Below are 12,601 nucleotides of genomic sequence, written 5' to 3'. Positions count from 1 at the left end.
AAATGTAACGCACTACTGACGACTGATACTTGGGGTCCATTCTGTTTGGGTTTTATCTGTCACTACCTTCTCTCAGAAGCAGTGAAAATAAAATGCCGTTAGGAGAGAGGCACGGAGCAGCTTGCCGGTCCGTACCTCCGACTGTGCGCTTCACAGTGCTGCAGAGCTGCTTCCTGAATGTTCTGGCAATCACTTTATAACTTGCTACATGTAATTCTTTATCTTTCATGCTGTATTACATATAATTACCGTTTATTCTCATTTGTCATAATATTTATTTATGTCCTGTTTAACAAAATCAGCAATATTCATCTAGTCCCTTTTAAAACTAACTGCACCGTTTATTTTAAATGACATTAGGGTTTAATGCACGGAAGCCAGCGACGGTAAGAGTTAAGGCTAAAATCTTTCGGCTGACACACTGGACTGGGTTTACTGGATTGCAGCAGTGCAGGAGTACTGGGGATGGTGGGAGAGCAGCACCGTGAGCGAGACGGGCCTGGGTGGTGTGTGCTAACCTGCTTTCTGCCCTCTTTTGGGTGGGGACAGAGGGGAGCTGCAGTCGGGACGGGTGCTGCGGTGAGGGGCTCTGAGGCTGAGCTGGAGGGGGGCTGAGGTGCGGCCGGGCCGTTCAGCGGCTCCCGGCGCACAGGGTGGCACAGCGATGTGTCTGAGCGCCGGCTGCGGGCTGGACAACCTAATCTGTGATTGACGGCAAGAGCTGGAGGCTGGCAGTCCTGCGGCCACCGCGGCGGTGTCGTTCCTGCGGTGCTTCTCCCCCGAGATGGTTTTTATGTGAGGCTGGTACTCTGTGCACGTGTGAAAAGAGGAGCTCGACTGTTACAAGTTAAAATATGTAGTAAAATTGGTAGTTGCATCTCCTCGGCAAGGTAGCCGTGCCTGCACCCCCCAACCGGGACAGAAAATGCTGCAGGGCCGGGGAGGCTGCGGTGGCACAAAGCGGCCATGGCGCAGCGGCAGCCTCGGACAGGCGGAGGCGGCGGCCCTGCTCCGCCGGTTTCCCCGGGCGAGGCGTCTCACGGGGACCGGCGGGGGCAGCTCCGCGCCGTGTCACGGAGGGGGGGGCCGGGCGGTGGCCGGGCCCGTCCCGTCGCGGCAGCGCCCACCTCCACCTTTGCAGCAGTAAAATGCAGCACTCGCAGCGCGCATGCGCACCGCCCCCCCAGCCGGCGCCCCGGGGTAGCTATTTATAGCAAGTGACGTCACCTAGAAATAGAACGCGGGGGAGCAGCGCCCCCTCCCCTCCCCTGCAGTCCCCGCGGCTCCGCCCCCTCGTTGCCTTCCCCGCGCGCAGGCGCAGGCGGCGGCAGCAGCGCGAGGCGCCGAGCCGGGCGGAGGGGCGCGAGCTGCAGGCGCGGCGGGGACGCAGCGAGCGCGCGGCTCTCCCGCCTTGCCGCTGTCCGTTGAGCGCGAGGCGCCAACCGTCGCCCGGCACGCGCGGCCGGCGGCTGAGGCGAGCCCGGCGGTCGCCCAGAGCGGGCGAGCGAGCGTGAGGCGGCGGAGGCTCCGTTCAGGTTCCCTACTCGCACCGCCGCGCGTTTCTAGGCGCAGCTCCCCGTCCTCCCCCTTCCTCTCTCTCTGAGGGGCGCAGAGTGCCCAGCCCGGCAGCCACCACGGACGCGGCGATGGGGGACCGAGAGCAGCTCCTGCAGCGAGCCCGCCTGGCCGAGCAGGCGGAGAGATACGACGACATGGCCTCGGCCATGAAGTCGGTGAGTGGGGATGGTAGCGTGGCGGCTGCGGGTCGTACCCGGGGAGGAGTGTACAGGGTGGGTAGTGGCGGGGGAGGGAGAAAAGGAGAGGAAGTCCGGGCTGGTCTGAGGCGGGGTTGGGTCCCGGGGAGGATGCGAGCCGCCAGGTCCCACCCGTCTCGGCGAAGAAAGAAGGGCGGGAGCGAGAGCCAGACCGTCCCGCCGGGACACCTCGCCGCCGTGCGGGGCGGCGCCCGTTACTACCTGCCGCGGGGAGAGACAAGACAAACAGTAGCCGCTCCAAACTGGACCTAGATACTCCTTTTCTTTAAAAATTTATTTTCTTCCTCTCTCGTTCCCTTCATTCCCTCGTAAGGACTGCCCCGCAGCCCTCCCGCTCCCTTGGCTGTGCCTGCCCCGGGGGGTGTGGCTGTCCCCGAGCCCTCCTCTCGCCGCTCTCCCCCACCCCCGCCAATCCGGCGCGCGGTCCAGCAGTTTGAACGCTGCCCGCCTCTCTCCCCGTCGCGGCGGGAGCGCAGTGGATTCTTTCTCTGACCCTTGCTCAAGACGGGGTCCGTTCTCGCACACCGCCCCTCCCCGGGGGGCTAGCGAAGGGGGAGGCGGGTTTGACCTTGGGGTGCGTCTCCCCCTCTATAGGAGGCTGGGAGTGCTGGTCGGGTGGGATGGCAGCTGAAGTGGGGGGTGTCTGGCGCGGCAAGAGCAGCCCCTTCCTTTTCTAGACGTTTCTTTTGCCTCGCGATAAAAGGCACGAACAGGGGCCTCAGCCACAAACACAAGCGCTCTGACTCAAAGATGGTATAGTATTTGCATCCGGGTATAGCAGTTACCCAGTGCACAGTTTCCCGTTTCCCAAGCTTTAACGTTGCCTTTTTGCCTCTTCTTTGTAGGGTAACACATTCTCAGTGCATTCCTTACCTAGTTGAATACTGGCATGTATTTAAACACTTAAGTTACGGTTGCAACTCAATTCATTTCAGAATCAAGCAATGAAAATCACTTGTACTAACCTGTCTGTACTGATACATAATAAAATTGCAGAATGATCAAACTTATTATGTCTAGTCCCTTTTTTAAACACAAAATATTCGTATATTCTGAACGTTAAGGGTAGTGTTAATGCTAGTAAATGATTAGCAGTCTTTGCTGTATCTGATTACAGCTGGTTTGTTCTTGCTGATCTGTCCTTTGTGAACACCAAAAGACCCCAAGAGGAATCGAGTTTCCCTTGAGAGTATCACTGTTAAAAGACATGAGAGTATTTTAGTTTGAAAGAGCATCTTCAAATGGAGTTAATATTTTTGTTGTAGAGTCAATCTGTTTAGTCTCATTCAGGGTCTGTGATGTATGCCCCCCTTAAACAGGGGCAGTAAGAACACATTTAATTTTGCTGTGCTTCTTCACTCTTGCTATTTTGTCATAATAAATACTACAACCAATCCAGTTCTAAAGCAGCAATACTTATGAGTATCTTTATATCAGGCCCTAGACATTAAAATAAACTGTTTTTTTACGATAGCACTAGAGTTCTTGATACATATAATGTAGTAGCAACAGTTCTGTTATCTCTCAAATCTTTCAATTGCTAATTCTAAAAGAGGAAACTGGAAAACCTCTAAAATCCGCTGCTGCTCTAGAAGACTTTTTCTAACTGTAGTTAATAGACAGCTTTTTATTTTTCCAAATATCGCTGAATATAGTGTATGTATGGCTCCCTGAACATATATGAAACAAACAGAATACAGTTGTTATGTTTCAGGAAATATGCAGATAAAGTGTGTATGTCCAGTTGTCTTTTTAAACTGTCCTAATTACTGTGCAATTTTCACTCATCTTGAGTCACGTTATTCTCACCTGTAATGCTACTTTTGCTCTCAAATAAGTTGTATAATGATGAGCTTCTGTAATTGGGAGCTTGAGAACACTTTGTGAGATGTGTCTTGAACATTTATGAAAGATTACATTATAGATGCTTTCAAAATACAAAAAGTTAAGCTGAATTTAAAAGGCAACAGTTTCCTTATTTTAGGCTGTTCCTATGCTGTTGCATGTCTATAATGTAGCATCTATTGGTTACTTCTCTCTCACAGGTGTTCACTCTAACATGGTAATTTCCAGAATGCTCTTCAGTGTTTGAAGTTGATTTTGTAGGTCTGAGCATAAACTGTTATGAAATGTTGTTATGTGGGCTGTTGGTTCTCTCATAGACATTCCTTCCAATATTTCCTTCAATTTCAGTGACTGTAAGTAACAGGTGTTAAGAGAACATTTTATCCATATAGAATAATATTCAAATAATCTTCTTGCACTCCAGAGACGTTAGACTTCCGTCAACAGGAAATCAGTGTTCTAACTCAGATATCTATTCTCAATGCAGGATATATTGATTTGAAAAGTTTATTAAAAAAAAATTTAATTCAGAATCTCTGAATATAGCATCTGATGGTTTTTAAAGGTGCTATATGAAAATAGTGTGCTTCCAGTGTAAATAGAAATCTGAATGATTAATTTCAGTTCTGCATATTTATCACCACACTCTACAATACACAGTGACATTGCCAACAGCCTGATAGTTGCTCCTAAAACTTAAAATAACAAATTAGTATTTTAGTGAAAGCATATTTGCATGATTTTTTGAGACTGAAAGAACACAGTAGGTAAAAAAAAATTACTTCCCAACACACTGGAAAAATTTCCTTTTAGTGTGAGTGTTAAAGGTTCACATTTGATGGAACAAATACTCTAGCATATTGAGAATACAGCATTAAGTACCTTTGATTTTGGATCATTCCAGAAATGATTTAACATTTTGGCTTTATAAATCTGTAGTATTTTGGACAGTGTTAATCCTAATATGTAGTGCTCAGGAACTGTATTATGTTGCTCTTCTAGTATAACTACATTGCAGGTAGAGAGTAATTTGCACTTTAAAATTTGTAAAATGGGTCTGAGTTACATTAAATGCATAATTTTAAAATTAATCATGTGTGAAATACTGCTACTCACCACAAAATAAATCTAAGTCTCGGAATGATCTAGAGTTTTTTAAGCAAAATAGCTTGAGTTTAATTTGTAACATTGTATCACTGAGTTCTCCTTCACATCAGTGTCTGGTTTTGGGGTAATGAAGTAGGTGTGTGTAGGAGGGGGGAATGAGATGCCTTTAACAAAAACAGGATCCTTCTCTGCTGTAAGATTACTTCCTCACTGTGGTTTTATACAGTAAATCCAGCTATAGAACTTCCAATGCTTGATATAAGGCGCTGGAGCCATGTGATGCACGAAACTGCTCTGGTTCCTATTTGTTCAAAAATTATGAACTGTGTAACTTTGTATCAGGAGTTTTAATGATTAAACGTGACTTTATACTGGCTCAGGTACAGTCATTTTTGCAGCATCTTGCTAAGAACTAGCTCTTGCTCTGACTTATGTGCTCTGGCTAACAAAACAGAAGTATAATCACATACATTCAGTTGGCCTGGGTCAAATTCTACTAGGTAATCTGACAGCACATCATAGATCTCCTGTCAGCTGGGGAACCTTCACTTTGGGGTGTTAACCATGTGAAAGTAACTCAGCTTGGTATGACCTGTGTGGGATCACACAGGTGTAAGTAATTTCTGAGCCAATACAGTACTGCCACGGTCATCAGCATGCTTAGTTAGGAATGCCAGGGCTATAGTCAAGATTCCTTTTATATATTCCCATTTTTTTTCCCAGTAACTGTGACAGAACTTTTTAGGCATAAAGCAGAGGAGGAGATACCTGTAACTATTATGGAAATAAAATGATTTAGACTGTATTCTTATGAAAAGCAGACTGGCAGTCTGAGTGAACACTGGTAGCAGATCATAGCCTGTGTTTTCAGTTGCATCATCTGGCTCAAGACTTGAAAATAACCCCAAACTTAGGTGTGAGAGGGAGAGGTGTGTTTGCATAGGGGAAGTATAGAGTAACACCTGAGTAAGGAAATACTACTTTGAAGTCATGCTACAAATGGCTTGTCATCATTTAAGTGATTCTGTTTCTCCTAACAGCTATTATAACAAAGTGTGTCTACATCTGAAATGTAAAACTAAATTGTTGCAGTCCCAAGATCTTTTCTGTTAAGGAAAGGCTATAGGTAGAATGGAAGGTAGGAAGAAGTAAATTTCCTTCAGCATTTCAAGTTTTCTTTTTGTCTACATCATCCCCACGTGTGAAGAGAAATGTCTCTTTTTAGCTACTTTGCTGTATGTGGAATAGATAAAGCAGTAGATAGCTCCATAAAGGTCACATGCTTTCCTTTGAGTCTAGTTTCTTGTAATACAGCTGTTACACCAGGGAGGTAGATGTGATTTTTTGATATATCTACATAGACTATCGGCATTTTTTAGCTAGGATGGGGGATAATTTTGCCATTTCCCTCTCAGAAATCACCAGCTTCAAAATGAGAAGGAGATAGTTCAGGACTAATGAAATAAAAATTAGGGGGAGGGAAATGACAGTGACGTCCTGAAGCATGTTGAAAGGTGACACTAGAAAGGAATGAGCTTCGCTCTGAGCATTGGAAACTTCTGCCACCAAAGAACAACTAGTGTGACACTAGCAGTTTGTTACACCGAGCTCCTGTGCTCCACATGAGATTCTGCTTCCTTTGAAAGTGGTTATGAGTTTCTAGATTGAGCTAACAGAATCTGCCAGGGGATATAAATTATGCCCAAGAATGGCGTGGCATTGATATCCTGACTGTACCTTATCTGAAAATAATTTCCTTTGTGGTTTGAAGCTTGTGGCAGTGCTGTGTGTAGTTTCTGGCTCTGGTATGTTGTATCCATTATGGCAGCTGCTCACAAATGACTTCATGCCTTTTTCAATGGCTTGAAAAAACCAAAAAGCTTTATTTTTGTATTGCAAGGTTTAATTCCTTTGATACAGTGCTAAAATCTCACTTTTGTTATTTTAAAACATGAAATATAAATGTCCCATTTTCTTCTAAATGGAAATCTAGAAAATTTGAAGAAACAAAAGAAAAATAAGCTGCTTTCAAACCTTTCTTGGTTTGACTTTTGGCGGTGGTCTTCAGGTCCTGACTTTTTTTGAAGCTAATGGTACTTTATGCCAGCTTGGTAGAGCTTTATTGTGGAATGGTAGTACTTTGCCATCTGACTGTTAGGGCTTGCGTTTGGAAAGGCAGTATGTTTGACCAAGGGATGTGTAACTAACAAACAGTATTTTTACTGTCTTTTCCAGAACTTTACAGTTCAGTAGTTTTTTTAATTTGTCATTAATTGTTTCTATTTTTATATAGTCTCAGTCTTACTAGATCAGGATAAGTTCTGTTACTTTGGTGGTCTTCAGAAATTTCTGGTTTAAATATGATTTAAATACATAAAAATTATTTAAATAGTAAATAAATAAAACTTAAATTTAATGTTTAAATATTTAAATATTAAACATATGCTGTTTATTGACACTTGCATTGAATTTTCATTGTGATTAGGGAAGGTCGGAAGGCTTTTCAGGTGTAGTTTAGCTGCAATTGCAACAGCTCCTGTGCAAGTGGGCTTTATAAATCAACTTTTTCAGGGTGGGTGTTATGATGCATTTTCTGTGATTAAAAATTAATAGCACCAGAAGACGGACAGTAAACTAGAGAAACACTTGGAATACTCTTTCAAGGTTCATGGTATTCCTGTAGGATTGTATTTTTGTCCCTTGTGACAAACTGGATGGAATTTGAAAACGGATTATCTCCTCTTAAAAATACACCAGCTGTATAGCATAGTAAAAATTTAGGGTTCAGTACTCAAAATTCTTTGATGGTTTCCAGGACATTTATGTACTGTAAAATTCCATTTTGGTCTTTTGAATACACAGAAGACATCTGTCTCTTAAAGTTTATATTAGGAAGTTTAAGAAACTACCTTGAGAAGGTACAAAAAATAATTATAAAGTTTAGGATGACTGCATTTTTTTTTTTTTTAATTTTTTTAGTTATTGAATACTTAACTACCATCATTTGGGAGGATATTTAGTTTGGAGTGGAGGGAAAGGGATGAATGTGAAGGTAGCAGTTAGCTGAGGGTAAAGAACAGAGGTGGTAAGTGGAGGATGATGAGGTGAAAAATAGAGCTGATGATGTACCAGGTGAAGAATTAGGATAGCTGGTTGCAGTCTTAGAGCTTTAATTTATTTCTTATGGAGTCTGGACTGCAAAGCCAAGGGATGGTATTTCTGTTACTATGGTCCTGTCCCACTAAGTGTCATCCTCATTTATATTTGTGTCTTGTATACTTTTCCATGCTTGGTTTTAATTTTTGTGGCTAGTATAGCTCAGTATTATATAAACAGATCAAATATATATTTTCTTTTAAATACTGTAAAGATAAGACAGGTGGTGGTGGGGAAAGATTAATTTGTGTGGTGAAATGATGTTTAAGCTCTAGCAAAACATTACTGACTCCTTTAAATCAACCACTGTGGGAACTTGCACTGAACTTTGAAGCAAAGTCTTCCAGCAGTGCAGGAATGACTATTATTATGATTATTAGTCTTTGGTGGATTATTTTGTTTTTGTAAAATCAAATGCTGTCCTAATAGACTGTATGGAACAAAAAATCTTAGCTGAGCCTTTATGTCTTGAGGGAGTTAATATCTTTACTAGAGAAGATGATACAGGTGGGTTGTAGTAGAGATTGTTGGGAGGATGATGAGTGGAAGCTGTGAAGAAGACTATGAAGATGTCATTAGAGTTGATTCTTGTGCATTTCACCCTCTGTAGGTTGTCTCTACTTGTATTAGGCCAGGCAGAGCAGTGTCTTTTGGGAGTTTGGGTTCCTGAGCTGTGGGGAAAAAGCCTTTTGGAGATAAAACTAATTCACTTAGAATTTTCTAAGAACAAAACCTAATTTTGAAAGTAAGCTCTCTCTTACTGTAATGGTTATAATTCACATAAGTTATTTTTTAGACTTGGAAAGGTGCACATTGGTTCACTGGCTACACCACCAGTCTCAGTGTAAATATTTGTGACTTAATTATTTGTAGTATGTAAAAATTTGTTACAAACATTCTGGTGCCTGTCAAGCAGTGTAAATAAGCACATTTTTAAAGAAATAGTTAATGGTTTTAGTAATGTCTGGGCAAGGACAAGTCTACTTTCACATCAAAGTACATATCCTTAGAATTCCAGTGACTTCTTTTAATGCAGTTAATGTAGTAAATGCTTAAAGTAGTGGAGTTGCACTTTTCACACTAATTCCTATGAGTTTAACTTCATGTTTGCAAATACGCAAAAATAGAACAACTTCAATTGATTTTAAGCCTGATAGATTTTATTCCCTAAATTAACGCACCAAGTGAAATAGGCCTAAATACAGCATTAGAAGCATTATCCTTCCTCTGGCTCAGCTTTTTGCCGAAGGAGCTGATTATGGCTTTTTTTCCTTGATTTCCTGTTCTATTTCTCTGCAGTTTCTTTTGTGTCCTATCCCTGAAATTTGTCTGCAGCCACCATTTAGCAGAAATCAGGGTAACTTTTGTATTAAATTGTATAATTGCTCACTAAGTGACTGAAAGATGCTATGAAACACTAATTCCATTTGTACTATGCAGAGCTTAATCATAATGACTGCAGCGCTTCCATCTCTGCTGTCGAATGAAAGCAAGCAGCAGGGGAAAGAAATGCAAGGACTGCACCAGTTTCCAGTGTCTGTGCTGTGTTCCAGATTCATAAAACTGGTATTTATTCTAGGTACATTTAAATTCATCGCTAAGTGTGTAGTCTGCATAATTATAGGAAAGACTTCCTAAAAAACCTGAACCTTCCTTCTGTGAGTGCTTCCTCATTACGCAAGCCTGACTCACTTTTATTCAGTGAAAGTGCTTTGCAATGGCTTCTAAATACCCATTCCATTACAACAGAACTGTGAGGTTTTCACTGCAGAAATGGTTTTAAACTTTCAACATTACAAATTGACTCCTGTCTAGAAGGAATTGGGGGATCTAGAAGGAATTTTGAATCTTGCACTTCATGATGGAAGTATTGAAGGAAGTTAGGGTGCTCTTCTCTAAGACAAACCCTTTAAATTTGATCTTTGTCTGTATTTTCAGGTAACTGAGCTGAATGAGCCTCTGTCAAATGAGGACAGAAACCTGCTGTCTGTAGCCTACAAGAATGTAGTTGGAGCTAGACGGTCTTCCTGGCGTGTCATCAGCAGCATAGAGCAGAAGACTATGGCAGATGGCAATGAGAAGAAGCTGGAGAAGGTTAAAGCCTATAGGGAGAAGATAGAAAAGGAGCTCGAGACAGTCTGCAATGATGTTTTGGCTCTCCTAGATAAATACTTGATCAAGAACTGCAATGACTTCCAGTATGAGAGCAAGGTATTTTATCTGAAAATGAAAGGGGATTACTACCGCTATTTGGCAGAAGTTGCTGCTGGAGAGAAGAAGAACAGTGTTGTGGAAGCCTCAGAAGCTGCCTATAAAGAGGCTTTTGAAATCAGCAAAGAGCACATGCAGCCCACTCACCCAATTAGGCTGGGGCTGGCACTCAATTTCTCGGTGTTCTACTACGAAATCCAGAATGCTCCTGAGCAGGCCTGCCTTTTAGCCAAACAAGCCTTTGATGATGCCATAGCAGAGCTGGACACACTAAATGAGGATTCCTACAAGGACTCCACTCTCATCATGCAGTTACTTCGAGATAACCTCACTCTGTGGACGAGTGACCAGCAAGATGAAGAAGCAGGAGAGGGCAATAATTAAAAGGCTTTCCTCCGATCCCTCTTTCATCCACTTCACCATCCCCATCGTCACCAATATTTCCTTGCCACAGTCACACTAAATATCTAGTGCTAAGCATATCTGTATTGTACAGCTGTTCAGATCTGCTGTCCACTTTATCAAGAAGCAGTTTCAGATGAGTCTTCATGGGCATTGATGGATTGATTGGTTTATTTGCCCTATTTATCTTAGTTGTACTTGAGCAGTGCAGAAAGATGCGTAGTAAATGAGGCAGTTTTAGTTTGCCTGTTGATTGAAAAATATGGGAAAGAGTAATGGAAAGGGATTGAAGATAATTAGATTCCCGTTAAATTTTTTTCCATTTGAAATGAGCTGACCGTTCTGTTAAGCAGTACATTTTGTGCATGCAAAGTAAATTAGCCACCCCCAATTTTTTTTTCAGTCAATGAAAAAAACACTTAAGCTGATGTGAAATGACAACCCTGTTCATCAGTTTACAATAAACTGTTTGAAATGTGAGGTTTCGGTAGCAATTTGGTTTTTTTGCCTCTAACTTATGTGCACAGTTTCTTTTAATTCAGTGCATCTACCTAAGAGTTTTGATACTTGTAACCTTTTGCAGTTGTTTTGAAGAATCATGAATTTATTTTTTGTAAACTCTTTGGCTGTTTAGTTGTCTGTGTATTCTGACAACACTATGTCAATATTAGCCCATGTTAAGATGGATGACTGAGATGCCAGACTTCTAAATTAAATGTTTTGGAATTAAATGAATAAAATAAAATGCTGCTTCGGGGATGTTATCTCTACATGAGCTGTCCTGTCTTTTGTTCAGAGCAGAGACTGAGTTACCTAACACATTGCTGATGGGTTAAAACATATTTAGTTGAAAGTTTAATGACAAGTTGCGTCATATGCTAAAAAAAAAAATTAAAAATATTGGTATGCTGAAAAGAAGAATAAAAAGCCACCAAACAACAAAAACGCACACCACCACCACCACCCCCTCCTGCCAAAACCCAAAACACACTGCCATCTAGAACATGGTACTGCTCATCTGTGTTAAAGTGGTTTCCAAAGATACATTTAGTTGTTTTCTTGGTAGAGCAGGTAAAGTGAAATTCCACTCAGGTGCTGAAAAGTTGTAAAGAACATTACTCATTACACCAATGTAGAGACTTGTATTTGCTTCTGTCCACTGAAACTTCTACACTTTTTTCCCGAAGCGCCAACCACCAAATCACATTTACACATGAAAACCCCAGTAACATAATGCACATTTACCTGCTTCAAACAGAAACAGTATTTGTTCTTACAGAATACCTCTCTGTTTTAGCTCACTTAAGCCTAGTCCCTAAGCTTATTTTGTTGTTTTTGGTTTTGTTTGGGGTTTTTTTTTTTGCTCCCAACAATTAGTGTATATTTATTGGTTCTGTATGATCTTCTGTAATGGTATGTTACAGAAGCAGGAAGAGTTAGCTGTTAAGCGTTGCTCTATCCAGACTGCTACTGGTGTCTGACGTGCTCAAAGGTCTTGTAAGTTCTCATTTATCTAAATCTATTTTTCTTTGATTTGTACAGTAAGTATTACTGGTCTGAATACCCACAACAACAACTCATACTTCTTAAAAGCAGTGCACTGGTTATTTTTAAGTATCTGGCGGATTAAAATTTTTAATGGTAGATTTGTGTGTATTTATATATTCTGTTGCCTAGGTAATTCTAGCTTTATTACATCGGTAAAATTGGTGACAACTGAAAGAATAATGCAACATCTGAAAAATATGAAAATGCAGATCCTTGATGTTGTGCTATTGTATAATCTTGAGGTGCTTGACCTCCTAAAGTAGTTTGAGGTGAGTACTTAATACAAATTACTACTGTCTGCCAGGGCCTATTCTGGAAGACACTTTTTCTTATTTGTTCTGTTCTGTCAAATAATATACAAGTCCCTTTTTTTCATTTTCTGTTTTTGCAAGTAAACCTGCAGGAGTTGTCTTTCCAGTAATATCCATTTGGGCTTTACCTCTCTTCTAGATTCCTACAGCTTCTATTCCTTCCCCTCAGATCTCCTTAACCTGCCCCTGAGGAACCAAGGTAAAACCTGGCAATAAGACTGCTCTTTTATGTTGAAACATGCTGGC

General features: G+C 41.8%; 1 protein-coding gene across 2 annotated transcripts; it reads left to right on the top strand.

Moving 5' to 3' along the window:
- The first annotated feature begins 1,313 nt into the window (after positions 1-1,313).
- On the top strand, positions 1,314-11,265 carry YWHAH (tyrosine 3-monooxygenase/tryptophan 5-monooxygenase activation protein eta). 2 transcript variants are annotated; one of them, XM_074159303.1, is made up of 2 exons: positions 1,314-1,733; positions 9,822-11,265. In XM_074159303.1, exons 1-2 carry the CDS (start codon positions 1,647-1,649, stop codon positions 10,476-10,478), a joined length of 744 nt encoding a protein of 247 aa, XP_074015404.1. In that variant the 5' UTR covers positions 1,314-1,646; the 3' UTR covers positions 10,479-11,265. The 2 variants fall into 2 exon arrangements, with proteins under 2 accessions (XP_074015404.1, XP_074015405.1); XM_074159304.1 differs by having other exon boundaries at positions 1,647-1,751; positions 9,840-11,259.
- Positions 11,266-12,601: the final 1,336 nt, after the last annotated feature.

The sequence above is a fragment of the Numenius arquata genome, chromosome 16 (assembly GCF_964106895.1).
Source record: "Numenius arquata chromosome 16, bNumArq3.hap1.1, whole genome shotgun sequence".
Taxonomy (NCBI): Eukaryota; Metazoa; Chordata; class Aves; order Charadriiformes; family Scolopacidae; genus Numenius; species Numenius arquata.
Note: the sequence above shows the minus strand (reverse complement) of the source record. Positions and strands in the feature narration are given on the sequence as shown.